Consider the following 27,482-nt stretch of genomic DNA (forward strand, 5'->3'; position numbering starts at 1 on the left):
TTTACTCCTTAGGGTTCTCGTAAAGTTGAATGGCTGGAGGAGAGCGTGGACACCCCCAGCAATGAAAAGTAAGAGTTGGCTATCGTAGAGTGGCTTTTCGATGTTGTTTATTTTTTTAACATCCCGTCTGTTGTTTGAATGGGCAGTTATCTGCAAATGAGCGCTGGCCAGCTCGAAGATGATGACGTCATCACGTGGGGAAGCGATGAGCTGCCCATTGAAAACCTCAATTCCAAATTCAGTAATGGTGAATATTTTATTATTTATATGTAATAAGCACCAATTACTATTAGAATCTTGTAAGTGCTGCCATAAATTAAAAAAAAAATACAGTTTATATTTTTGATTTTTCTGAGGATTCAAATGTTTTTTCTTCATTTTCTAATATAGTGTGTTTTGTTGTGCTTTGACGCAGATGGGCCGATCATCACAGAGGAAGAGATGACTTCCTTGCCACTGGTTGAGGTGGTCCCCGACGGCCAGTACACGGGTCTCAAGCTCAACGGCGTCGTGCGCATGATGAAGGGCCTTCTGGACCAGAAAGTCCCCCAGCAGGAATTCGAGGTGAGAACCTCTCAATAATCTCACTGATCTGTGGATCCTCCCATCATGCTGGTGACACTTTCTTGTAGAATCTTCAAAATCTTGAACCTCTGGACGACTGTTTGGTTGGCCAGACGAAGGAGAACAAGAGGAAGAACCGCTACAAGAATATTGTCCCTTGTGAGTTCACACATTTGGGTAGGGGAGGGGGACACAGAGGCATCCATTTTAAGTGTGAAGGCACTTATGAGGCCTTTTACTTTTTTCTCTCCATTCAATTTTTCCATATCTGTTCTCCTGCAGTCGATACCACCCGAGTGGTGCTGGGCACAAATGGCGGCTATATCAACGCCAACCATATTAAGATGGCCGTGAAGGACGAAGAATTTGCTTACATCGCCTGCCAGGGACCCTTACCTACCACTATGGGCGACTTCTGGCAGATGGTGTGGGAGCAGAAGTCCAACGTGGTAGCCATGATGACGCAGGAGATCGAGGGCGGCAAGGTGAAGTGCCAACGGTACTGGCCCGACTCGCCGGGCACCACGGAGATGGTGGATCAGCGCCTGCAAGTCAAGTTGGTCAAAGACCAATACCTGGACCACTTTGTCATCCGGCTCGTGGAGGTCAAAGATGTAACGGTAAGGCCGTGAAAAACTGTAAAGAAGCGAGGTTTATCTGACGAACGTTGTCGTCCAGACGGAGGAAACGCAGCTGGTGACGCACCTGAACTACACGGGCTGGCCCGACCACGGGACGCCATCACAGCCCGAACAGCTGCTCACCTTCATCTCCTACATGAGGCACGTGCACCGCTCGGGCCCCATCATCACGCACTGCAGCGCAGGCATCGGACGCTCCGGAACGCTTATTTGTATCGATGTGGTCCTCGGTCTCATCAGCAAGGACGCCGACGTGAGTGGGACCAAATTTTGCATACATTTTGTACATTGCAGTGTCAAAACTTTGAACATAAGAATGATGATGTTTTTCTTTTTCAGTTTGATATTTCTGATGTGGTACGAAACATGAGACTCCAGCGAAAGGGAATGGTCCAGACAGAGGTGCTCTTGATTAATGAGGAACTTTGAAAGCATGACTTTTTACACGTCTTACGTATGTCTTTATGTGCCTTCCAGGACCAGTATATCTTCTGCTACAGGGTGATCCACTATGTCCTAGAATGCCTTCAAGATGAGAAGAACATTTCAGGATAATCACTGAACACTAGCAGAAAAGGCCAAATCATGAAATATTTTAAAAATACCGTAAATATGAATTCCACTCAACCCTGAAAGAAATTTATATTTTGTATTGTATGTTTGCTCTTTTTTTTTTTTTTTTTTAAGTTCTCTTCATTTTGGCTGCTACCCCTCACCCCCTCGTGCAAAGATGAGAACTGCTGATTGTATTTCTTATATCGACCTATAAGAGAACACTAGTGTTTTTATTTTCCAGATAAAATGATTACATGTGGACCAATGACATCATATTGTATGTGGAACAAAATTGTGACTATTTTAATTTTTTTTTGTTTATTGATGCTGGAACTTGCCTTGACAGAATACTATGTCAGTATTTGCTTTGCTCGCTGCCTGAAGCTACATGGTGAACTTAAATGTGTACATATTCATCTGCTGAAAATTAAACTAGATACATTTTAATTGTTGGGAGCCTTTTTGGAGTTTGAGTTTGTTTGTCTTTTTAAAGCTTATAAAAGAAGGCTGGTTTTCCATCCTTCCATCCATTTTCTGTAACACTTTTTCATATATTTAGCTTCCGGAATGGTGGAGTAACATGGCCTGACTCAAAAAAAAAAACGAGTTAAAAAAAGATTTCTTTCCGGTGGGTCAATTTTCTGACATTTTCTGAGTCACTTTTGTATTTGCTAACAGTAAATGTGCTTGTGTGACTTGCAGCACAAACAGAACACCGTGCAAAGTGGAGCGCAGCAGTTCAGCAACATCTTTGATGCCCACTTGAGGTACATTGCAATTTCTAAGAATTTTCACTGTATTTTTTGTTTTTTCTGCTACATGTGATGCTTAATGGGCAAGTAATTTTTGGTAAATGGCCCCAGCTCACCTAACTAGAAGGTAGCTGAACATAATTTCTCTGCTCCATAAAAATTAAGTCAATTAATAGTTATATAATTTCATCTTTCCACTCCAAAGGTGAAAATGCTGACAGATATAAATGCTGAATTAATAAAGTGACCATTTGTATAATAACCATGTTTTATCGTTTAAAATGAACAAATCATATTTGTTAATCGGTTGTTAAAAAATAAATTCAATGTATCCCACTGCTGGTAAATAAAAAAAAAATATTAAAAAGGCATCATAAAAAATAGATAATACACAAACATTCTTCTACAAAGTCCCAAAAAAGTTCACCTGATCATCGACCAAAATAGAAGAGAGTCTTTAAGGCAAAGTGTAAATCGTGTTTAAGTCAGTATCCATCTGCCATCCCGTTCTTCCTTGCGTCCGATTCGGCCATAATGCATCCTTTCTCCTTCTCCACACCATTCACGATGTTAAAGAAATACTCCATTTGTCCAACTTGATGCCCGAGAGCTTTGAGGCCGTCGATTACAGACTGAAAGCAAAGCGAAAACGTATCACGACTTTCATAAGTCATCGTATCCGATCGTCGAGTGCGTTCTGATAACTCACCTGGTCAAAAGTGGGTGGAAAATTGACATTATTCTTGGAATCCACAAATACAATGGGAGCGTCGATCGCTTCTTTTAGACTCATTCCCAGCCACAGGTGATTTATTACAGACTAAGGGACACAGGGAAATAAAAATAAAAAAATCAATAAAGGACACACACAAATATATTATATATACTTATATAATTAATACCAAGGCCACTGCACCGGTGATCATGCTTCCCCCTGCTCCACCAATCACAAGAAGCCCCCCAGATTTGGACTCTAGTATTGCTGGTGTCATTGAGGAGGGAGGCTGCTCACCTGAAGCAACAATTTTGAAATAGCTTGATTAAATGAACCGTTCCCGCCAAAATGACATAAGTGTGTCCATTTGTGTCTTCACAGAGCTGAACCTTACCAGGCATCAGTGTGTCTACTTTCCCGCAGAAGTCAGCCAGCTCATTATTAAGGATGATGCCCGTACGTGGGGAGTAAACGCCTCCTCCGAATCTAGACCAAAACACGGTGATGACACTCTTCATATTTCAGGACATTTTCAACAAGCGTCTCCTCACAAATGGTTGATGGTGCTGGTGGCAGAGACGGCCAGTCCGTCTTCATCCAGCACGGATACTTGCGACGTTCCTGTGTGATCGGGCGGCGGCTTGACGTTGGAGTAATACGAGGGCGGGTGAGTGCCACTGGAAGAAATCATTGTCCTGATATGATCGATAAAGTCTGGATCTATCAGATGCTCTGCACTCTGTAAGAAGATGACATTCCCGAACCTATTTTACACTTTGAGGTCTCGTTTGTGAGGGCAGTCCTGGAATTTCTCTGACACACCTGTTAGATTTTTTAATGGAACAATTTTTGTGCTTAAATATAAAATCCTAACCTTCTCGCTGTTGAAAAAAGGATCACGAAGGCTCCTTCGCTGGCCATTGGCAAATTTGACGGCCTCTATATAAAGATGGTAAAACTGAATTTTTCCTTCCCCATCCAGGGAATGTGGTGTCACGGAGAACCCTGTGAAAAAAAACACTATTTGAATATTCAGCTTCTTTGCTTAACTAACATGAAATGAGAGAGGAGAAACCTTGCATGATCTTGAGGATAAAGGCAAGCAGGGCGCCCCCAGCAGGCGGTGGAGGGATGTGCATCAGCGTGTCCCCCAGAGGAACTGTCCACGCGTCCACCACCCTTGTCCGGTAAGACCTCAGATCCTCCATTTCTAATGTCCCACCTAAAAGAGTTATATATAGAAACACATAGAATATAGAAATATAAATAAAGAAAAATATTGTGTTGCGTCCCACCTTCGGCTTTGACGTCGTGAATTAAATCCAAGGCCATCTCGCCAGTGTAGAAAGCGTCCGCTCCTTTCTTGGCAATTGTCTCCATGCTCTCAGCAAGTTGAGGAAACTTGATTATGTCTCCTGTCTCAAGAACACTCGTGTTGTTGTTGCAAAAAACTTCACTGGAACACAGACATCATTCCAAATTTTAATTTGCTTTATGATTTAGAAAAAATAATGTTGAAGAATAAGGAAAAAATATAAATGGAATCAAAGTCATTGATGATTTTTATTTTTTTATTTGGGTGTACTTCCACAGTCAGCCACTAGATGGCAGCACACTATTTTGTTTAAAAGAAGAGAGGAAATTAAATTTTTAATTAAAATTTAAAAGAAGAGAGGAAATAGGAAGTATTTCAATACCAGAGGGATGATTGTTCTACTCTTCTTTTCATACTGGGTATGGCAAGAATCTTCCCCAGGTGAGGAGGCACCTGGAGACCCTCTCTGGCCAATCTTACGGGCTCCTCGAAGAGCTTGAACCACGGCAGCTTGCCATAGCGCTTATGAAGGGCCTCGTAGCCCCGCAGCTCACCAGGAACGCCAATCCACTGACTACCTTGGAGAGCACAATATCGGAAATGATAATCCTCATGCATCTTTACCAACATACATTATGGAATTACCTGCCATCTTTTTTGAGCCAGTGCAGTCATCTAACAGGTTGCTTTTAAAATTACGTGGGACTGTCTCTCGGAAGTTGTAGACCGTCACCTTACCTGGAATGAAAATCCCCGCAACCGCATCATTGACAATCCGCTTTGTGAAATTCATGTCAGCACCAACCTGTTTTATTTCTAACTGTTACCACAGAGCCTCCACCGAGTCCCATACTCTGAGGGTAGACCACGGCGGTGCACAGGAGGGCCGCGATGGCGCCGTCCACTGCCGAGCCACCCTGCTGCAGCATGTTCCTGAACGACATTCAGGTATGCGTGGGGGCGTTCATGTGTACACTCCAGTAAAAAGACATAAACCATGCACAAGTTTTGATTGTTTGACAGCATGAAGTTAAAATGACTGGATATGTGAAATGTGTCAGATAACATAAGTTATTCTTGCAATTAATTCTCATTTTTATTCAGTAATTGAGATTAAATGTATTTTTTTTTTATTTACATTTCTGACTATATAGCAATCAACCTAATTAATTCAGCAACTTCAATATGAATAAAATCCAAATCACAATCCAAATATTTTCCTATCGTGTCTCAATACATTGTGTCAGTGGTCAACGTAAAATTATGGAGAGATGTATTGCAATCTAGACGCACGCATTCGACCAAACACAAATGTAATCACCAAAATTTAAAGTGACTCAATTACTTGGCAAAGCCAAAAAAAATATAACTGGTTGCCAGCCAATAGTATCACAGAGACAATTTCTGCTGGGTTAAACAAAGCTGAAAGTTGACTTTTTCATAACATGGTGAATAAAAAGATTTATTTTAAAAAGTCTACACACCTCTTCCCTGTTTGGTTTAAATTGTCTAAATTTCAAAAACTCGCCATTTGAACAGGGGTGTGTAGACTTCTTCTATCCACCGCAGAACAGCAGCATAATTTAACTGCCCATCTAATCTCAGTTTGCATGTTATGCAGCAACATGAAGCGACATGAAGTAAGCAGCATACCCATGGGTGCATTAACTATCTTATCCAATCTCTTAACCTGCTTATCACCTTAGTCAGATTCTCAGAAACTGCTGACTCAGCAAAAAGCGTGCCGCAAACTATTGCGACGAAAGCCATAGAAGACCACAAAAAAGAATCGAACCGATTGAAAGTTTACTTACTTGCCAACCTGAGAGCAAAGCAGCGAGTCTGCGGCCACGGCAGCGTGTCGGAATCCGCCCGAGCACGGCGCGAACATCAGAGTGGCCACGCACACGCACACGAGTACCACCATGCATAGCAGCGTGCTCGCCAGGCAGCAGCACCACTTGGACTTGCCCATCTCAGTCAAAGGGCAACGCAAGGTCACTCACTTAACATCTGGCTGCTGCTGCTGCTGCTGATGCGCACTCAATGAAGTTCCTCATGGGGTTGTCACGGGAACATGCGCTGCCTGGCTCCACCGCTTAGGGACTGTCAAGAAATGATTCTCTTCAACTCCTGCAATTCTTTGGTTTTCGACTCGGCATGAGATTTGTCAGTGTTTACCCTTTTTTTCTTGATAACTAATGCATTGTTTTAACTGCCTTGATATGTCTGATTTGTACTTTTTGTACAGCATTTTGTATGCAGCCGTGGTTGTTTTTAAATTGCTCTATGAATAAAGTTGAGTAGAATATGGTGTGTGTATACATGCGTACATGCACACACACACAAAAAACTATAATATATTCGAATAACGTGTTCGATTATTGGCTGGCAACCAATCCCTCTGGCCCCCAAAGGAGGTGTAATTTAATGACGCTCCCTAAGTGACCCCAGCCCCCCCTGCTGCTATCTTGTTCCCTCCAGTCCAGATGGGCTTGTGTAAACTTCTACAAGTTCACGCACTCTTTCTTATGTCAGATCATGGACATCCATGTACGGGGTCCATGTGTGCTATATCCATAAATGGTAACATAGATGTCATCAACAAACTCAATTGTGTTGTTGCAGTCTCTTGAGGAAAATTTCAGCCTGCTGACTTTTCTATCTGTGTATCAGGCCACCTCTGTGTGGTATTTTTTTATTAGACATTTATTGATACTCCAAAAAGTCAGCCAAATGTTTCTGTTCGTGTGTCAATGTGTGCACACGTGTGTGTGTGTTGTTATAATACTGATGCAAAAAACACGAAGTGAAAAAAGTTGTAATAAAAAAACCTACTTCAATTTCCATACAGTAGTTGTTAATTTCATTTCAATATTTTTTAATTTCTACAGTATTTTTGCAATACTCTGAACTAAACATAAATAATCGTTTTTATTTTAATTTAAGAAAATGTAACCTTTAAAACATTAGAATTTATTTTAGCTGTGTATTTGTATTTTTTCACTTTTCAGTTTATATCTGAGTATATTAGTAAATTAGAATAATTGTTTTTATTAATCTATATTCTATAGTGTTTTGTATATATTTTTTTATTTATATCTCTTATTTTTGTGTAATTCTTTTGAGTATTTTCTAAAATAATTTCTTTATGTACAATCTTTTCATATAATTTTTCATCATTCATATTTTTTCCTATTGTTATTCTTCAAAACCAGACATGTTATTTAATTATTTTTGAAATAATTTTAAAAATATAATTATTTTATAGTCGTGGTTATTTAAGTAAAATGCGGTCCAGAACCGTTAGTCTGGTTGTTTCACACATGGCCACAAGGGGGAGACGTTGAATACATTTCCCATTATAGTAGCCCTCTAACACAATATTAAATATTGCAGAATGTTTTAGTGCCCTAATGCTTGTATATTTTCACATTTTCTCACCTCTTGGAGTTCAGTTAACGCCATTTTAAATCACGACCTTATATTCATTAAACATATAAATATATATTAGTATATAGTAACACCCGTATAAGAAACATGCATGTTGATGCTTATGAAGGTTAAGCGACAACTGTCAGTCGTGACTCTTTCAAACTATATATGTATAGATATATTTACATACATTTAAATATGTATATAAGTACGTATATTATATATTGTATACATGTTTGATAATATATATTATAATGATAAATCCTAGTATTTTTATTTTTTCCATTTTTGTATTTTTATCTATTCAATGAATAATTATTGTAATATTTTTTCTAATCAATTCATGTTTTTTTTTAATTGAATGGGATAAATTATGACTGCCGAGTAACCCCAAGGTGTTACTACCGTGTGCATCATTTCATTCATGACTGCTACTTCCTTCCAATGGTGAACATTTGAGAGGGCAGCACAGGAGCTTAAACATCTCTCCTGCATGCTCTGTACCTAATAATAGTGCACCGTTAATATTTTCTAGCCTGCGTCATGCCCACCCACCCGTGCCACTCTCTATTCACTCCATTTCTATGTGTGCCGCCTGCACCTTTTAGTGCTCTTGGCAGCTGTCACTCAGTCTCTTCGGGCTCGGGCAATCCTTAGATGGTCTTTTATTCTCAATAACTGCCAACAGGGTGCTATATTTGCAGAGATTAAAGTATACATTAAATATAAAATGACAAATAAGCACAGGGCTTCTGATTTGACAATTCAGGGGTTCCTAATGAAGTTTCTCTGTTGGTGAGCTACAGTGCATATTCCAACCACTAAATGAATAATTATTAAATGAATACCTCTATCAAAACAATACAGCATGTCATACATTATGTATGGGCGTCATTATCAATCCTTCCTCGATAATTGGATGCGCTTCATCTGAGCTTTCAGTTCATAATCAGTCTGTTGATGACACTGGGGACTTTTTAATGAACTTGCAACTTCAGCCAAAGAGTTGGACAACGTGCTGGGAGTGGACGTCTTGTCTTCCAGCTGTAGCTCGCATAAATATTTTAGATTTGCTTATTAATCTTTCAGTGTAGCAAACTGTGCCGTGGCACGTGTACTAGCTGGGTCAGGGACCACCATAACAACAATTTTAGGTAATCTGGGACATTTGAATATTCATTTGATGATGTCAAATATGGGATTTTTTAAATTATTGTTTTATTTTGTTTTGTATTATATGGAAATTAAGGGTATTTCCAGGCTTTTCCTTGCATGACTCTTGTGATATGCAGTAGGGGGAAGAGTTCTAAAACTAAGGAGCCGTGGAGGATGTCTGCTACACTTGGTTTATTTTCAAAAGTCAATATCATGTTTACTCTAGCTGATGAGCTCACACTATAAATTTATTTATTTATAGTTAATCCTAGGCGGCTCGGTGGCGCACTGGGTAGCACGTCCGCCTCACAGTTAGGAGGGTGCGGGTTCGATCCCACCTCCGGCCCTCCCTGTGCGGAGTTTGCATGTTCTCCCCGAGCCCGCGTGGGTTTTCTCCGGGCACTCCGGTTTCCTCCCACATCCCAAAAACATGCTTGGTAGGCCGATTGATCACTCCAAATTGTCCCTAGGTGTGAGTGCGTGTGCGAATGGTTGTTTGTCTCTGTGTGCCCTGCGATTGGCTGGCAACCGGTTCAGGGTGTCCCCCGCCTACTGCCCGATGACGGCTGGGATAGGCTCCAGCACGCCCGCGACCCCCGTGGGGACTAAGCGGTTCAGAAAATGGATGGATGGATAGTTAATCCTCCAAACGCGCCTGTGTGTGTCTGTGTGTTTGCGCACCTTTAAATGGGCCACCCAGCTCCCTGAGGCTTGCTCATCTGCAACAAGTCTACAAAAAATAGCAAATCTGTGTAGAGAAAATACTGGTCTTTTTTTTTTTTTTCTTCCATCGAAACATAATTTGAGCCACCAGGCCACAGGGGGCAGTGCCCACCCGCCAACATGTCTAAAGCATGGCTCTCTTAAAAATAATCATACTAATAATAATAATAATTAAATCATCATCTGTCAAAGTAGCAACACTAACCATTAAACATTTTCCGGAATGTGGCCCCTGTAAAGTGGAAGGCAACCCCAAATTTTACTTTGTAATAATATGTTCTGTACAGTCCAGCTAGTCAAAACAGACTTCTGATTAATGTTAAATTTGTTGAATACGAGTTAACCAGCAAAATCCACCTGTTTTTATACATCTCAGAAGGCGGCCATTTTGCCAAATACTGTCGACTTAAAATGACATCACTTACCGGGCTCGGGTCACAACCAATCACAACACACCAGTGTTCTGAAGCTGAGTCTTGATTGGTTGTGACCTGAAACCTAGCAACTGTGAGGTCATTTTCAGTCGACGGCAAGTGGCAAAATGGCCGCCTCCTAAATTTGTATAAAAACAGGTGGGTTTTGTTGGTTAACAATATTAATCGATATGCCGTGTTTACACTATAGGGGGCACATACAACATATTATTGTAAAGGGAAAAAATGGGTTCACTTCATCTTCACGTGTGATAAGGACGGTAAGGGAGCAGATGAGTTAAAGTAGGTGACTGCTTGAGATGCGGTGGAGATAGTCATGCTCTCCCTGCAGCGCAGGAGACACAGATGTCAGAACGCACACGTTCCCCTGGGAGCGGAAGGCAAAATGTGCTCATTTCACACTTTTTCGTTATCAAGCTCAAGTCCTAATTGGCCCCCGCACACATACACACACATATACACACGAGCATACTACACTCACTGCTTTTTTTGCTTTTTTTGCCCTGCATGGACATCTGCTGCGGGACTTAAATGACCCTCGGTGTAAACATGGCTCTGTTAGCATTCTCATGCAAGTCTCCATTGCAAATGTGCTCTTTAGTAGTGCAAAGGCACACTTCTCATTATCGACCGGGAACATTATGCAAACCTAGCCAGCGACTTAAGCCAATTTTTTATCTCATAAGCAAAGAATACACTTTTTTTTTAATTGCATAAGTCCAAAGCAGCTCCATAAGATCCCACCAAAATTTAACAGCCCTCAGCAGACCAAGCTTGAAGGATAAGAATGAGGCAAGTGTCGTTATTAGGGCATGTGTGATACGCCGATGAGGACGTTAGACAGAAAACACAATTTTCAACACACAAATAAAATTGATATTTTTGTTAGTTTGTTTACTTGTTGACTCACAGTCTATTTCCTGGTTTGTTCCTGTGAATTCTCCATTCACTCTTCTCTTCAGGAGGTAAAGTGCATGTTCTATTGGGTTGAGGTCCAGTAAATGGTCAGTTTTCCACTTTTGCCCTTTTTTGTTGTTGGCAGTAGTTTTGAGTCATTATTGTTGAATCGGTGAAGCTTCTCACAATTAGTTTTGATGCAATTTTCTGTAAATTGCAGGACAAAATGTTGTTTTTAGACTTGTGGTTTTCTACTGGGAGAATTCTGTTTTTAAAGTTTGTATTTATTGTTCTCCAGGCATTAATTGTTTAAGTGGGCAAGTGCTGGCAAGAGTGAAAATGAAGTGTTGATGTCATAAACTTATCCAGAGAGCAGGATGAAAAGACTGATAGCAGCGTCCCCCTTCACTGAGAGCTGCAGTGGATTCTTCTTTTCATTCTTGTGGCAAATTACGCGCGTGATAATCCGTGGTGACGTGGGTCCCTTTGCTGAACTCACAGCGTGGACTGTGTGAGTGCGCGCATTCAAAGTTGGAGCAAGTGTGAGGGAACAGTTCTCTTGCAATTGTCCCGGTGGCAGGTGGCTGCTGCTGCAGACCTCCATCCAACCACCACCCGCGTGGACGTGAATCCAGCTGCCGGCTGATGTTCCTCACGCACCTGCAGCTCCATCCGTGAGAAATGGGACGCGAGAGAGCATGAGCTGTTCTTTGCCGAAAAGCGAATCTGCAACGTCCCTATTGAAGTCCGCGGTACTCCAGCACAGATCCACGCAGAACGGCCGCGGCGGGCACCAAAACCAACGCGACCAGAGAGGAGCCGACACCAGCCGGATGGAGGAAGCGAGCGCTAGGAGACCCCTGTGCCGGCCCGGCCACGCAGAGAAAAGCGCGGAGGACGCGAAGCGCAAGACGCGCGCAAAGTCCGTCAGGTCCAAGCAGTCCGCAGGGCACGGTGGACGCGGACGGGACTCCAAAGGGTCCCCGTGTGCGAGTAAGGAAGAACGGGACGACGCTGACTTCTTCTTCGAGACCGGCAGGAAGCCGGTGAGCGGCTCAGCCTCCAGCTTGAGCTCGGACGCCGCCGCCACCAGTAGCGCCCCGGCTACGAGTCGGCCCACCTCCGGCCGGAGGTCCAAGAGGCTCAGCACCGTTTCGGACTATGATGCAAGCCTGCACCCCATCGTCAAGTCTGTCTTTGGACAAGTAAGCTTGGACTCATCACAAACATGCAACAACACTTAAAAAAAAAATTAAGCTTGGAATCAATAGTTAATTTAATTGTACATGTTGGATTAGTTGCTTGTTTGGGGGGAAAGCAGCACATTGCACTAGTGGTTAGTAGGTGTGCCTCGCACGAGATGTTCTTGGTTTGAATCTCAATTTATTGCTGTTACTCCAGCTTGCACATTCCCAATGAGTGACTAATTTTTGGGGTGGTCAGCAAAAGGATAAGTGGTTTTACCCCATAGCTGTGAGGTCCTGGTCTTGACCACCATAATTTTCCACCATACATCAAGCAAAATGTCCGAACCTGACAAAAATCACAGTTGGCATTACTTCAAGTTACTGAGCACTGCACATCTAGCAAAAATGGAAAAACTGTAGTGAGTTTTGAGGTTCCTCGTACTGCACTGTATTATTTTATTGAAGCGCAAAAAAATGGCATGATTGTCAAGGAAGGGTCAGATTGCCACAAAGAGCGGAAAAACTAGTGGCCTACAATTGGCCGCTTGTGAAAACTAGCAAACCTCAAACACTGACAGTTCCGCGTTGATTGGTATGCATTGGGTCTTCTGTAGATCCTCATGATACCCAATGTATTCCATTTATGATGACATCCATCCATTTGCAGTGATTGGCTGGCCATTCCGGAAAATGGATGGATTTTATTTCCGTTGTATTTTCAAGTAAAAATATCACAAAGTTCCACCAACTGAAGTTGATGTCGGGTCATGTCCAGTTGCTCCTCATCCCATGTGGCTAGTTTGAAGTCCTCCAAATGGTCAGAGACAGTCAGATCAGAGAATAATAAAGAGAGGGGGTGGACAAAAAAAAAACCCGGTAAAAACGTGCAATGGGGAAAAGTGAGGAAATTAGCTAGGGAGCAACATTTAAAGAGACATCTCCCAAAAGAGCTGGGAGGAGGAGGTGCTAGCACATGGAGGTTTTTGTAAAGCCACTTCCTTTCTCGCATATATTTCCAAGTTAGTTACTAAACTCAAGTAATTGAGTTACTTCAATTTAAATGAATGGATTTGACCAATTATAATGATTAGTGCTTTGACGCTGTCACAGGTGTGCATTGTCGTCATCAAAAAGGTCGATAATACAGCACGGAAGATGCATCTTCTCCTCTGCGGCCCTCAAACACCTCCTTCAAATTAAGCCACCCTTGCCGTGCCCTTGCTGTCTTATTACTCACCAAAATCTATTCATTTTTTTCCAATGGGTCACCCTCCACATGAATGAGAAATAAATAAATAAGCTGGAGAGGAGACAATTACCTCCGTGCACACTAATGTGTTCCAGAAATAACTCCTGTCTCGCGCTCAATCCAGGCCAGAGCTTCAATCAGTCTCAGAGGTTAGTGCAGCGATGTTCTCATTACGCTCTCTGCTTGAAATCTCAAAAATTGATGACGTCTTTCATCCATATCGGAATGAAAAAGATTTCAGTGATAAAGATGCAAGTCTGTGTGAACTCACTGGACACTTTATTAGGTACACCCGGAGAGCTATTAAGGCGTCTTTTGAATTGCACAATGGATTTACCGTTCAAATTCTTTAGATCCAAGAGCCAACACTTTCTCACAATTTTATAATTTCATATCTAGCTCTGACAAACTCTGACACTCAGTCAACACAGAGCTTCTATACTTGATATTGTATAATTGCACTAGTGTACCTAATATTGTGGCCTACGAGGCTAAAGATGTGATAAGCACAACTTTTACTGTTTAATGAACTCACATCACTGAGGTTCATCTCGTTGACATTTATATACTACTGTATACGAGATGACCTTAATTCTTAATTGCCAAGCAACAAGAGTGAAAACGAGAAGACGGCACACACACACACACACACACGCACGCTTGCACACACTCGTCCAGAGCTTCAAGCGGACACGTCAGGGCGATGCAGCACAACAAAGTTTCTTTTCATAAAATAATTTCTTACGTAACGGGAAGATCTGCATACATACGAAGCCAACAGAGCAGCCAGTGGAGGAGGCTAAAAATAGAACATCAAGACCTGAATTTGAAAGACTGGAGGCGGCACACAGTTTTTGTTTTTTTGTTTGTGTTCTCTGAGCTGAAAAGGGAAAAAAGCAACCCTTCATGAGGCGCTCATTGAAATGCTTGCAGTCACAATTTTAACCTTCGACGCATGACTAAATTTGTTCCCCTAAATATTTCTCATCATCATACGTAGTTAGATAAAGCACAAATATAAATAATTTGTTTTCAGTTTTGTGACTGGAAGAAATAAACTGGTGATCAACCCTCTCAATTTAATGGCTGGGTTGCAATTTAAATATTTCCAAAAAATGATGTATTCTGATTATTTTATCATTATTCCAACCCTGAAAAAATAGCAATAAATATACAGACATAAAATAATATACATAAAATAACACATATAATAAAATACAAAAATAAAGCAAATTTGAATGCAATGAATACTTTCAATATATAAAAATGACATTTTTTTTAAAAAGAAACATTTTTTTAAATTAAATCTGCCAAAAACTCTGAAAAACACCTAACAAATACTTTTTTAAATATAAGTAATCATTAAAATATCCATTTACTGTGTCGAAAATATATAAAGACAGTTACATACATACAGTAAGACTAATTAAGTGGGTCTGACAACTGCTTTTCGTGTTGACCAGCAGAGGGCGCAAGATTCATTTGAACTACTGTATGTCTGCCATATTACCTCCAGCCATGTAGCCATTGAGCGTGAGAGGACAAATGATGCAAGAACAGGAAATAAATGGGACAAAGAAAGCCACAAATGGTTGACTTTGTGCAATGTGGATGATTCTTGTGAACAACGTCAACACTCACTCGCTTGCTCCATCGTGACAACGGTGACTGTGATGGGAGGAAAAAAAAAACATTAGCTCCTCACTTGCTTGCAGTGATGCAGTCACTCATGCTGATTCACCCTGTCACCTGTTGCCCTTTTTCCCTTTTCTTTTTTCCATCCCCACAAATCTGTCTCCATCCATCCTCCATTTTTGGTCTTCCTCGGTCACTCTGACCTTGACACCTTACAGAGGCCAGGAGTGATTCTGTGATCCACAATGCTATGAGTACCAATAGGCTAGTGTTACGCGGGCTCCCTCTAGCGGTACATAAAATAAGCACAGAATTACTGTACGTATATACTAATAATGATTGCGTTAAAAACATTAAAGAGAATAAAAAATAATAATTTATAACTGCACAACCTTCTTAAAATATCTTTTTGATTTAGTACAGTATATATATTTGTTTACTTTTGAAGTATTCTTACCCGAATAACCCATTTTGGGTTATTTTTGACCTAACAAGGGTGAACAAGTGTACTTTTTCTAAATAAATAATCTAATGTTGTTGCTTGGAATACTCAGTATGAGTATAGGATGCGCTGAGTGGTGACTTTTTTTTTTTTTTTTTTTGGCATGTGTAAGGGTGATGCTGGGAAAGAAGCGAGCATCAGCACAGCGAGCGCAGCATATGCCTCCAGTATGTCTCGAGTGTGAGGCGCTATTTTTAGAGCCTGGTGGATATTTTTGTATCTACGCTTGGCATGAAAAAAAAAAAAAAAAAACACGTTTGGTGTAAATCCTCCCTTTTTGTCGCGCATGAGGATTAAGCTGCGAAACGGATGCGCTCGGGTGCACGTGGTTACAAATGATGCTAAATATTTATGCATTTTAAATGTCACTTAATTTAGAATAGCATAAAACTGTTCATTTATTATTATTTTTTTCCTTTGATTAATTTTTTTTAAATAATAGTTTTGCATAACATCTGTTTGAAAAATTGCATCAAAATTAATTAAAATAAAATATAGGTAAGCTTTAAATTGTATTTTCATTCATATTTTCTTTTTTCATTTGAAACTGTTTTTAATGTATTTCTTTTGATTTCTTTTATTGTTTTTGTTCATAAATAAATTTAATTAAATTCCATCTCATTTATGAAACTATAAAGTAAACTGTAATTAATTCATGAAACTTTTCACCTCAATTTTAATTAAATTAAGTGCTATCTCATTAACCAGACAGTTTATCTTCATTAAACTCCCTGTTTGTGGTTATGTAAAAAAATATTAAAGCATTGATACAGAGTTATGTAAATGAAAGTGAGACAAGGATGTGAAAAGGTGGGGGGGGGTCATGGAATCGGAGACGCACATACACATGGGCACACACACATAAACTCCGGCTTGACTTGATGAAAGCTGACGGCTCGTGTGTGACGTCCGATGAGTTCTGAAGTTCACAACGAGCCTGCGGTGCGAGGCTGCGTGAATCATCCAGTGAGCAACACATGCACGCACACGCACACACATACAAGGCCAATGAGAGCTATTGTACTGAATGGCAGACAGAGTTCAAATAATTGCAGTGTAAAAGTGTTTTTTTTTTTGGGAGGGGGGCGGACAGAAGAAAAACAACATAAATGAATAATTAAATTACAGAATTAAATCAATTGTGCATCATGATGTCATGCTTTGTTGCCAACTGACAATGTGCGGTTTCTTCCAGTGTGCACGCCTTGGCCGCCAGAATGCACGACAAAGATTTTCAAAACTAACCGAGCCAGTAAGATGTTGTAATATAAGTGAAGTGTTGTTTTGCGATTGTCTGTCTATATGTGTTGCTGCACCGTGAGTGACACTACCTGTTGCTTAAATGGTTTTGATTATCAGAGCATCAATGCTAGTTTCATTAGCCTGTCAAGGGTGTTTTGCATTGCATGTTAGCCTAAAGCTAGCAGAGTTGAACAAGTTTGGTCAATTCTCTTGATGTTTAGTTTTGTAGTCGACTTCAATTGTACTATTGTAGTGGCAAGATGTTGTTTTTGGACCTGTGGAAGGCCTTGGTGGTCAGGATTTTGGTTTTGCAAGATATTTAGTCATGCATTCATCCTGCTGGTTAAGTAAAAGTGCAGGCTCAGCAAAAAAAGGCAAGCTTCAAAAGGGGCCCGTCATGCCGTTTGCCATCATTCCGCTTCGATAAACGTATTCATCATTATAGCTTGGTGGGGGGGCAGTGCTTAGCATGCTTGCCTCACAGTTAAGAGCCTCTGTGGTCACGTCTCGGCTCAGGTCTTCCTTGATGGACTTTACATGTTCTCCTCGTGTTTGCCTTATGTTACTCTGGGTATTCCAGGTTTCGTCCTCATTCCGCCAACATGCTATAAGTTCTTTGAAGACTTGACATTTCCACTGATGTGAATCCATCCATCCATCCATCCATCCATCCATCCATCCATCCATCCATCCATCCATCCATCCATCCATCCATCCATCCATCCATCCATCCATCCATCCATCCATCCATCCATCCATCCATCCATCCATCCATCCATCCATCCATCCATCCATTCGTCTGGACCTGTTTTAGGGGCTGCTTGACAAAAAGATGATGACGAATAAATAAATGTGTGTTTTCAGGAGAGCAAGACTGAATGATTCAGGCCAACTTATCTTGCTTGGAAAAAATATGAATAAATCCACACAAATTTTGTGCGTGTGTTTGAGTTCGGAACAGCTGCGCATCTCTTTGTGTGTATATTTTGGTGTCAATCCAAGCACTTCAAGCCTAAAACATGACTTTGCGATGTGTGTGCGTGCGTGCACGTGTGTGTGCGTGTGGATGGATGGATGGAGGGATGCTGGGGCTATAAAATGGGGAGAAGGAGCAGAGGAGAGGAATGGTTTATTTTTAGATCTAGAGCCTCACATGAGTGTATATTTCTGACCGTGTGTGTGTGTGTGTGTGTATGTGTGCGCTTGTAGGTATCTGTGCATTTTGGATTAGCCTCTGCGGCATCTTGCTCCGGGGAAGGTAATATGCTTGTCCGAAAGAACCTCTTGTGTGGAATTTGCATAGATTTGGGAGAGCGTGGCAGAAAGAGAGAGAGAGAGAGAGGGAGAGGAGGAGGGTTGAAAGAAAGTGAGTGAGGGAGAGCAAGGGAAGGAGACAGGGTAGAGGGGAGGGAGGGATGCAAAGACCGTCGGAGAGAGGATGGAATGATTAAGCCATCTTTTCCACTCCCGCCGCTCGCACCTCCACGTTCTTCCGATCCGTCGTTTGTTCTCCTTCTCCCTATGAAGACCCCCTCCAATCCATTTCCTCCTCTATCATTTCTCTCCTCTTCTTCCCAAATGTCCTCTCCTGTCAGTCAATGAGGCAGTAAAACCTTCTTCCCCTTTCCCAATCACTCCCCCATTCCAATGCATGCCTGGAGACGCACGCGGACATTCATGCACGCGCCGCCGCCGTCACACACACTTAGGGGGAAAACATAAGGCGAGACCACCCCGTTTGGGGATTTTTGCAATGGGCAACTCTGTAAAGTCGCTCAAAATTTTCACCAAGAAGGTAAGCTCTGCTTTTTTGGCTGCCGGTTCCTGCATGCTAGCTCATCCCAAACTCCCTTCAAGTGACTGGACTTTGTGTAGTGCTGTCGGACTTTGACGATACATCCGTGTAGCGTTTGCTTGGGAGGAAATCGTGGCAGGATGTACTTTGTGTAGTTTCACTGTTGCATGCATTGTGTTTTCAGAAGTAGAAATGAATTGTTGGTTCATGAGGTCAACCGGTGGATTGTGTCAATAGTGGAACTTTTGCCATGTCAGTACAGTCGGACCATTCCAGAATGCTTATCAATTATATGATAATAGAAATGGAATGTTATGTGTTCTATTAGATTGTTACAGAAATTGGATTTTTTTTTTTTTGAGTAACATAAGCAAATGTTAAGAGCCATCCAAGTGTATAAAGAAGTTAACCTGTTGCCCCCCCCCCCCACTTTGGGGGTCAAATTGACTCATTTTAGAGGTTTGTTTTTCTATCTACAGTAACATTTTAACGTATTTAACGGTTATGCAAGTGCAAATGGAAGTTAACAACTTAACTCTCCTGTCATGTTACAGTTTAGAAACTAATATGAAAACAAAGTTGAAACCTATGTTACTGGTTAAACTGATCCATTTTAAAGTCACAAAATTTCAATTAAATAATACAATGTAACCCACCTGTAATGTTAATGTTTAATAAATAAATATATAAATAAATAAATAAAAACATTTAACATTGCTGTTATGTTGTTAGTCAAATTGGCCCATTTCAAGTAACACATTTTTTTTACACCTTTAAACCTGTTGTGTTTTTTTGTGTGTCAAATTAACTAAAAAAGTTTTCTGCTAATGCTAAATGCTACAAATAATGCTAACACATTTTATCATGTTAGCATGGTTTAGCCATATTGTCCACTTTTCGAAATCACGATAACTTCCATTTGCTTTTGTTGTGTCCTTTCCTCAAATGTGTTTTTCCTAGAAATTGCTTCAAATCTTGAGCTTCCACTGGACTGTTTTGATACCGTAACATAAAATTGAGACATAAACGTGCATGTTGACAAGCTTAACAAAGTGCAACATCTGTTGTCTTCATTGCAAAGCCTTCAATTGGCTGTCCGGTGCATCCCTACCAGAAGCAGCTGCACATTGTTGACCTAAAAATAAATAAATATTATGTCTCCACACACGACTTTTTTCTACACTTGGTCCTTTTATTTTTTCTATTTCTTTATGCGTGTTATGTAACTGTCCGCGTGGCTCGGTAGTAATTTTCTGGCACGCTGTATCCTCCGCAAACAGCCCCTGCGCCATGCATCACTTGCTCAGATTAGCCAGTGGGCATCGAACCCCCCGTGCTTGGCTACTGCAGAAATGCACAAAGTAGCTACGTTTGCACTGACATGCTAAGCAGATGGAGTGTGAAGGTCATTTTGAGTATCGAATAGTATTTTTGTATATGCGCTTTAAATGTTATATACCGGTGTAAAGATGCAGGAGGCCGGTCAGCGCTCTCTGGGTAATTGGTCGTGACAGTCGCACGATCCGAAGATGTGATCGGTGATGTCACATTCTATTTTCAGTCTTTTTACGGCTACGGCTTGTTTAGATCAGAGGATAACAAGGAAGCGTCCTGTTTTAATTAACCTGTGGATCGCTCTGTAATTGGGCCGACTTTGCATGAGAGCTTGGTTAGCCCTCGGGGTTGGTGAGCTTAATTGGTGATTAGGAAAAAAAATGGCTGACTGAGCATGAAAGGCATCATCTGGACTGGCCTGTAAAATTTGCATGAAGATTAGGTGCGTCTTTTAGGTCAAGGTTGATCGGAGTTGATATTAGGCATCTCTTGTCCCTTGTCTAAACTTGTCCTGAAATGTATTCATAAATATTAAGTAAAGTAGTGAGTTAATGATTATTTTCATTGTTGATTAATTGTCGTTATTATTATTTTGTCGATTAATTGATGAATCAGATGACTGTCGACAAGCTGAAATTCTGAGGATTTGAGCAAAAAATATGCCTCAACGTTTCATTGATTATGAAAAACCATTATTGATTAATTTAAGAACCGATTAGTTGTCGATTAATCGATGAATCCTTGTTCCTCTAGAGTTAAGTAAACTAGTCAGACAGGCAGTGGTGTTTCTTTGCAGTGCCATTGGGATGTTGAAGCTTTGGAAAGGCTGTCATGGGCAATTTGTCATCTGTGAAGTTTTTCGCCTTCGGAAGAGAAAATAAGAAGTAAAAAAAAGCACATCAATGTATATCAGACCTCGTCTGCCTCCCTTCCCCGAAGTTTACGTTCCATAACGACTGACTCCAAAATGGCAAATAACTGACAGATCCCTCCCTCGCGTCGACTCAAATTGAGTCTCCCGTCTTCACGCGCCAACCTCACCCGGCTCCTCAATACTCTAACCCTGGACCGATTTTGCTCCAGGACCAGAAGAAGAACTACAAAGCGGTGCAGTCCTCAGAGGAAGGGGGCTCAGGGGGGGGCTATCTGGAGCCACTAGTGGCCCTGGCCCAGAACGGCACCAACATGCACAACGTGCTGGGGCCCGCGTGCATCTTTCTACGCAAGGGCTTCGCCGAGAACCGGCAGGCTGTACGTAAGTCCGGAAACTAGCACGTGCATGCCTGCTGAGAGAAAAGCGTGCTGTCAATTTCTCACTGTCACAGCACCTAGTGTGACCTAAAAAAATAGGGAATTATATGTTGTCATAGCCAGTTTATGTTATTTGTCATTATGTCATTTGAATGCACAATTGCGGTTGCAAAATAAATTCAAACAGTTTATTATATTTACTAACTGCATTTAATTCAATGTTTTATTTTATTGTATTTTAATTGATTTGAATAATGCATATTATTGTATATTTTTAAATGATATTATTATTATTTTCTCCATTTATTCATATTTCTTTATGTTGTCCTTGTACTCAATGGCCATTTAGGCCACTCGGGGAGCAACACAGTCAATTCGGGCTCAGTGATTTCAAGTATAGTAATTGTTTCTGGAAATATTGTGCTTTAAGTGCTTCAAAATTGCAACACAGTACGACTTTACCTGCAACTTGAGGGCCGCAAGTTGGAAAATAATCTATTGCTTTGTGCAATCTCTACATTGTGGGATGTTGCAAACGTTGCTACTATTTGTATGATGATGTCATCATCTTTCACTATCGCTTTGCGACAGCGACATCACACGTTAGACTTTTTTCTTCTTCTGAAAACAGATCATATCAGTCAGGGTAGGCGAGCGTGCCTGCGCTGACTTGTGAGAGGTCGCTGTGCTGATGAGCTGCGAGATGGCGGCTCTTCTTTTTTGGACACGATGGTTACATTTGTCACAAATGTCAAGTTCAGTAATAAAATGCTAAACCTAAAAACAATTTGGAGGCAGCACATGATACATTAGACATGTTTGTGGCGTATGGACACCACCAAACACATTTATTTGTTTATTTCTCACGCCACATTTGTGTACTGGTGGGCTGCTAATTCTCCCATGTGATTTCCTTCCAGGACAGAGAGCTGCGGCCAGAAGAAATGGATGGTAAGCGACAGCGACAAAAATAAAATAGCCTCTAGTTTCGATGTAATTGTGTAATAATTACCCTCTGATACGCTCCCAGAGCTGCGCGAGGCGTTCAGGGAGTTCGACAAGGACAAAGACGGCTTCATCGGCTGCAAAGACTTGGGCAACTGCATGAGGACGATGGGCTACATGCCCACAGAGATGGAGCTGATTGAACTTAGCCAACAGATCAACATGAATTGTAAGTGAATTTGTCAGCCAGGACCTGTCAAATTTTTTAGCTCAATAAAGTTGTATTGTCTTTGGATTTAAAAGTTAAATACAACTGAACTGTACTTAACAAATATACTATAGTGGGTTCAAAAATGTTTTGTTGACAATATGTTCCATGCGCCCACACTAGTCGAAACATGATGTTCTGATTAATAATGCATTTGTGGAATTTGAATTTAGCAGCAAAATTCGGCTGTTTTCATCCATCTCAGGGGGCGGCCATTTTGCCATTTGCTTTTGACTGAAAATGGCAAAATGGCCGCCCCCCGAGATGGATTTAAAAGAGGGGGATTCTTCTGCTTAATTTATATTCCACAAATGCAATGTTAATCAGAAAAATTTGACTTCCTCTTTAAATCACGTAAAGATGCATCTTTTTATTTAATTTAGTGATTCTTTTGCTTACCACTAGAGGGAGTCTGAGTACCACTAACCTAATGCACATTTATGTACTGTACAACTTTACTTTTTGTCCGCAACAGTGGGCGGACATGTCGACTTTGAGGACTTTGTTGAGCTAATGGGGCCCAAACTTCTGGCTGAGACCGCAGACATGATCGGCGTGAAGGAGCTGCGGGATGCGTTCAAAGAGGTCGAGACATTTCAATTATTGAATCATCCATTCATCAATTGTCTCCAGCGCTGGTGTTCTATTTTAGGTTGAACAAAAAAAAAAAAGTGACGTAACCTTGTCGTTTGCAGTTTGACACCAATGGCGACGGTCAGATCAGTACTGCAGAACTCAGAGAAGCGATGAAAAAGCTTTTAGGACAGCAGGTATGAGTCATGCAATCATAAGCCATTTTATTAGGTACACCTGCACCCTTGCCAAAATATAGGTCGGTCAAAACTGAGCAAAATTATCGTCATATTTTTACATTTTCAGGTAGGCCACAGAGATCTGGAGGACATTTTACGAGACATAGACCTCAACGGAGATGGGCATGTGGATTTTGAAGGTAATACATCTCCTTATTTGTTCATATAATATTCAAATACTTAAATATTCATATTTTATTCCGTGTATGAGGGATATATGCCTTTCACGTTTTGAAAAGAATTACTGAAATAAATTCCAATTTCCACTATATTTGAATTTGCTGAGAAGTACATACTTAGTGTATGTACTGTACATAGAAAAATATATACACTCCATTTCTACTTAGCTCACATCTAAAGCACACACCGTCTGCGGGGATGAACGGCGCCAGTGTGTCTGTCAGATTATCTCCGTGGGGATTATGTCACCTCAAAGATTACACCCCCACCACCACTACACACACATATACAGAGAGAGAGACGAGGATGCATATTTGCTGTGAGGGATGAGAATATCTGCGTTATGTTTTTTGATGAGTAAATGCTACAGTGCAGCTTTAGTTCATCTGAGCTTGTGTATACATTGTGTCACTATAAAACAGTTCATGGTGCCAAAGCAAGACTTGAGGAGAGGTAACAGTTTGCTCTACTCATTCAAATATTTTTGCAATTGTGTAAAATATGGATGACATAAAATCCTGGTCAGTTTAAAGCAGGGGTTTCAAACTCATTTTTGTCACGGGCTGCATCGCCTTATATTACATACAGTATAGGCTACACAACAAACTGAGGAATAATTAATTTAAAAAAAATAAAAAAGATTAATGTGATAAAAATTGCTAGTGTTGACACATGAAGTCCATGCGCAATTTGTCTTTGCGGGCCACATAAAATCATGTCGGGTCGTATCGGACCCCCAAGCCTTGTGTTTGACACCTACAGTTTAAAGCTTTAGAGAGAAGCTTTATGTTGATGTTTGCTATGCATTGGCGGAGATAGGGCTTTTTTTTTTCTTGGGAGGAGGTTGCAACTATTTTTCAGGGGGGGCCAAAAAAATCTGTTTTAAAATATTACAAAAATAATTGACTATGAGAATGTTTTAAATAGTGGTCCTTCGCTATAACGCGGTTCACATGTATCATTTTTCCAGTAAATGACATTACTATAAATGGACAAAAAAGAAACTACAATAATGAAAATACAAAATAAACATTTATTATCATCACTTTGTAACCCCTGCGATAAACAAGACAATACTACACTATGTGACGTTTGTCTTCATCTCACATGCTTGTGCTGCTGTGCTTTAAATTGACAGAATTCGTGCGGATGATGTCTCGATGACTTGAGCGTGCACCGCTGACCTTTACGGAGAAAGAAAAATCACATCAAGGCCGGCCCTGAAACTGCACCGCTGGAGTATGACGGCCGACAAGCACATCAAGTCAACACGGTTGGGGTTTTTTCTCCTGCTGTTTCTTTGAACATAAACCGATTTGTTTAAGACTATAAACGTTCTTGTTTTTTACAAAAAGGATAAGCACATTTTCTTCTGGTGCTAATGTGCTTGTCAAATTGAATAAATCTATCTGACAATTCCGTGTAGCGATTTAGATGATGTCATCCACCGAGAGCCTACGAGAGCGTATGAACTCACTCAGCTGCCGATAAAAAAATAACAAAAAAAACATGGAGGCTATCTCAGGTTATACGTGCACACCATCAGTGGAAGCGAGGTTTAGGGATGAAGGCAAAAACACAATATGGCAATATCTCGGTGTGGTCTCGTCAAAGAAGTGTCATTGTGTTTTTTTGTACATATTTTTTTTTCCTTTCCAGACTGTAGATATGTTCCCATTATGCTGTCTTTGAACATACCTCGCGGTAAGTTTTTTTTTAAATTTGTGATGTAACTTCATGTTCTGGATTCAATTATGTCATTTTATTGTGAATTCTGTGTCTTTTTCTGTGTGCATTAAGATTTCCTGACACAAGTTGGACAGTGCATAAAAAAATCTAGTACATACATACCTTTGTTCAAATGTCAGTTTTTGTCATATGAAAAAAAAAATTGCCAAACTGTTTCAAAACTTTTGGGGAAAGTTTCATAACAATGAAATGATGTATCTTGGCAATTGAACAGGGGTGTGTAGACTTTTTATATCCACTGCTTCTACTGTATGTACAGCTGACCTGAGAGGCAATTTAAACATTCCAAACTAATTCTGAATATCATTGCGCATGAGTATCCAGATTATTTTTTTATTTAATTTTACCAATTCCCAAAGCACATACTGGTGGCAATGTGAGATTTTTTTTAATTATTAGATTTTATAACTATACCGTATTGTTGGTTGTGTTTTCTTTGTAAATTAAGAGGCAATTTGTGTCCATGTGTGTAATTTGGATGAGTAAGATTCTCAATAATCTGTTATTTAAATTATTTTCTACATATCAACAAAGAAGCAGCATTTGTTTCTTTATGCACAAAAGCCAAAGAACGTTGACAAACTACTATTTGACTTAAGTACAAGGTATGCAGGATGTTTAATTTATATCGATAAAAGAAGGGACTGTTAATAAATGTGCATGCCAAGTGGAGGTATGAAATCAAAAAGGGAATTCTCATACTTGTTTTTTGCTGTGTGAAAACTATGCATGCCAAAAGCAATTTGTAGCAGATTTTCTGGTAGAATAAAGGTTTTTATGACATGCGAAATTTGACCAGTGTGACTTGTTGACGTCTGCTAGGCACTGGGGCTTGACGTATTGTATATTACGCCACAAAATGTACTTCATTTAATTTATGCAGGGCCCTGCAATTAGATTAATGTCCATGTTCAGATCACAGGACAGTGAGGGCACATGCCGCCAGCGTCCTATAAAATGTTTACTTTATTTTCATTTGCTAGATTGAGATAACAGATGCCTATTGTTGTCAAAATCCTGACAGGTAAAATTTTTATTTTTTTATTTTTTTACCAGCCGGTAACGGTATCAGTAGTATTTCAAGGTATCGATAATTGCAATGGATGCCGATACCAATCTCAGTTGCCCTCTTTTACTATTAGTATTTTTATATTTTTACTATTAGTATCCTTTGATTATTAGTAAAGTAGAAATTAGAATAGAAAATTACCTTTGCAATTTTACAGATAACTGCTGTACTATTAGGATGTATAGGTTTTTCTTTAAAATTATCTGCCTTTTTTTTAATTAAAAATACCAGTTGTATCAGTACTTATAATCAGTATCAGTGACTACTCAATAATTAAATAATTTTTATATTTCTTTAGCAATAAATGCTAAAGCTAATCCTGCTAACACATCAGTGCACTGTGTCACGCTGGTGAATTTAAATAACTTTGGAAATGTTCACTGTTTGATGCCTGTTCAAATCCAGCGAGACTTCCAATGCCAGATCCTCCAGCGGGAGCCCTCAGCCCAGGGGGCCCATTGGACACATTGGCCATGTTGCTCCAGAACCCCCTACATCCCCATCCCCTCAGCTGGAAGGGGCTTTGTGATAACTCTCGGGAGGAAGCGTTACTCTTTGCTCACGGGACTGTCATCTGATGTTGACACTCCAGGGAGAGAAGGGAGCATCTGTATTTTGAAGACATGATATTGAGCTAACAAGCTAAGCCGCAGTGCAGAAAGGAATCTCTGTCTTTTACTGCAAAACTGGAGTGATATCTATATTTTTCTAGCCAATTTGATCATAACAAATGTAATGCCGTCATCTTCACTCCTTAATCCAGTTACACAAATTACAATAATTGGGTCGAGTTCCCATGAAATTAAATTCTGCAAAGGCCCAATATAGTCAGTTGTCAAGGAAATTGCACAGCTCTTCTGTAGACCCACCAGGAATATGATAAGCTCCAATATAAAGAGAAAACTCCAAATACCTAAACAAAACCTTCAAACCAACCTTTGATGCTGAGAGTAAAAATGTGATAATAACCATAGGACCATAAATGGAATGAGCAATTAATTTAATATCCATTACAGACAAATTAAATTTCTAGATTCCATGTTGAACCTGGAATGACTCATAGCACACACCAGAAAT

The 27,482-nt window shown here is 40.4% G+C and overlaps 3 protein-coding genes and 1 long non-coding RNA gene across 13 annotated transcripts in view; 3 read left to right on the top strand and 1 right to left on the bottom strand.

Annotated features, from left to right (window-relative positions):
• Positions 1-2,207, top strand: part of ptpn13 (protein tyrosine phosphatase non-receptor type 13) — a 26,641-nt gene extending 24,434 nt beyond the window's left edge. For 8 of the 9 annotated variants that reach the window (XM_049738974.1, XM_049738981.1, XM_049738982.1 and 5 more), the window contains 8 exons: positions 13-68; positions 147-247; positions 416-564; positions 633-723; positions 847-1,184; positions 1,243-1,458; positions 1,545-1,607; positions 1,683-2,207. In XM_049738974.1, coding sequence (XP_049594931.1) covers positions 13-68; positions 147-247; positions 416-564; positions 633-723; positions 847-1,184; positions 1,243-1,458; positions 1,545-1,607; positions 1,683-1,760 — 1,092 coding nt within the window. In that variant the 3' untranslated portion in view covers positions 1,761-2,207. The remainder of the gene's footprint in view (positions 1-12; positions 69-146; positions 248-415; positions 565-632; positions 724-846; positions 1,185-1,242; positions 1,459-1,544; positions 1,608-1,682) is intronic. The other variant, XM_049738980.1, reaches the window with a different exon arrangement.
• Positions 2,049-6,517, bottom strand: LOC125980069 (glutathione hydrolase 5 proenzyme). The gene is made up of 12 exons (XM_049739064.1): positions 6,357-6,517; positions 5,348-5,475; positions 5,188-5,280; positions 4,925-5,120; positions 4,523-4,683; positions 4,303-4,449; positions 4,102-4,232; positions 3,779-3,966; positions 3,622-3,713; positions 3,415-3,524; positions 3,222-3,332; positions 2,049-3,144 (listed from the first exon to the last, which is right to left on the bottom strand). Exons 1-12 carry the CDS (start codon positions 6,515-6,517, stop codon positions 2,998-3,000), a joined length of 1,665 nt encoding a protein of 554 aa, XP_049595021.1. The 3' UTR covers positions 2,049-2,997.
• On the top strand, positions 3,519-7,391 carry LOC125980162 (uncharacterized). The gene is made up of 4 exons (XR_007485534.1): positions 3,519-3,683; positions 3,753-3,894; positions 4,210-4,414; positions 5,375-7,391. It is a non-coding gene; the product is annotated as an uncharacterized lncRNA (long non-coding RNA).
• A 2,993-nt stretch (positions 7,392-10,384) lies between these two features.
• LOC125980116 (calcium-binding protein 1) lies at positions 10,385-26,126 on the top strand. Of its 2 annotated transcripts, XM_049739174.2 has the most exons (8): positions 17,083-18,796; positions 21,215-21,382; positions 22,303-22,333; positions 22,413-22,556; positions 23,071-23,180; positions 23,291-23,365; positions 23,475-23,547; positions 24,726-26,126. In XM_049739174.2, exons 1-8 carry the CDS (start codon positions 18,653-18,655, stop codon positions 24,749-24,751), a joined length of 771 nt encoding a protein of 256 aa, XP_049595131.1. In that variant the 5' UTR covers positions 17,083-18,652; the 3' UTR covers positions 24,752-26,126. The 2 variants fall into 2 exon arrangements, with proteins under 2 accessions (XP_049595130.1, XP_049595131.1); XM_049739173.2 differs by lacking the exons at positions 17,083-18,796; positions 21,215-21,382 and adding an exon at positions 10,385-12,391.
• The last annotated feature ends 1,356 nt before the right edge of the window (positions 26,127-27,482 follow it).

This window comes from Syngnathus scovelli, chromosome 13, assembly GCF_024217435.2.
Source record: "Syngnathus scovelli strain Florida chromosome 13, RoL_Ssco_1.2, whole genome shotgun sequence".
In the NCBI taxonomy this organism is placed as follows: domain Eukaryota; kingdom Metazoa; phylum Chordata; class Actinopteri; order Syngnathiformes; family Syngnathidae; genus Syngnathus; species Syngnathus scovelli.

What these genes read in the sequence shown, in the direction of transcription:
- LOC125980069 (XM_049739064.1), bottom strand. Translation starts at nt 6,517, where the DNA reads ATGGGCAAGTCCAAGTGGTGCTGCTGCCTGGCGAGCACGCTGCTATGC. An exon ending in AACAGTTAGAAATAAAACAG is followed by an intron (nt 5,281 to 5,347) that starts GTTGGTGCTGAC and finishes TTTTCATTCCAG; the next exon opens with GTAAGGTGACGGTCTACAAC. An exon ending in CTTTTTTCAACAGCGAGAAG is followed by an intron (nt 3,967 to 4,101) that starts GTTAGGATTTTA and finishes ATCTTCTTACAG; the next exon opens with AGTGCAGAGCATCTGATAGA.
- LOC125980116 (XM_049739173.2), top strand. Translation starts at nt 11,885, where the DNA reads ATGAGCTGTTCTTTGCCGAAAAGCGAATCTGCAACGTCCCTATTGAAG. An exon ending in CCAACAGATCAACATGAATT is followed by an intron (nt 22,557 to 23,070) that starts GTAAGTGAATTT and finishes TGTCCGCAACAG; the next exon opens with TGGGCGGACATGTCGACTTT. An exon ending in AAAAGCTTTTAGGACAGCAG is followed by an intron (nt 23,366 to 23,474) that starts GTATGAGTCATG and finishes TTACATTTTCAG; the next exon opens with GTAGGCCACAGAGATCTGGA.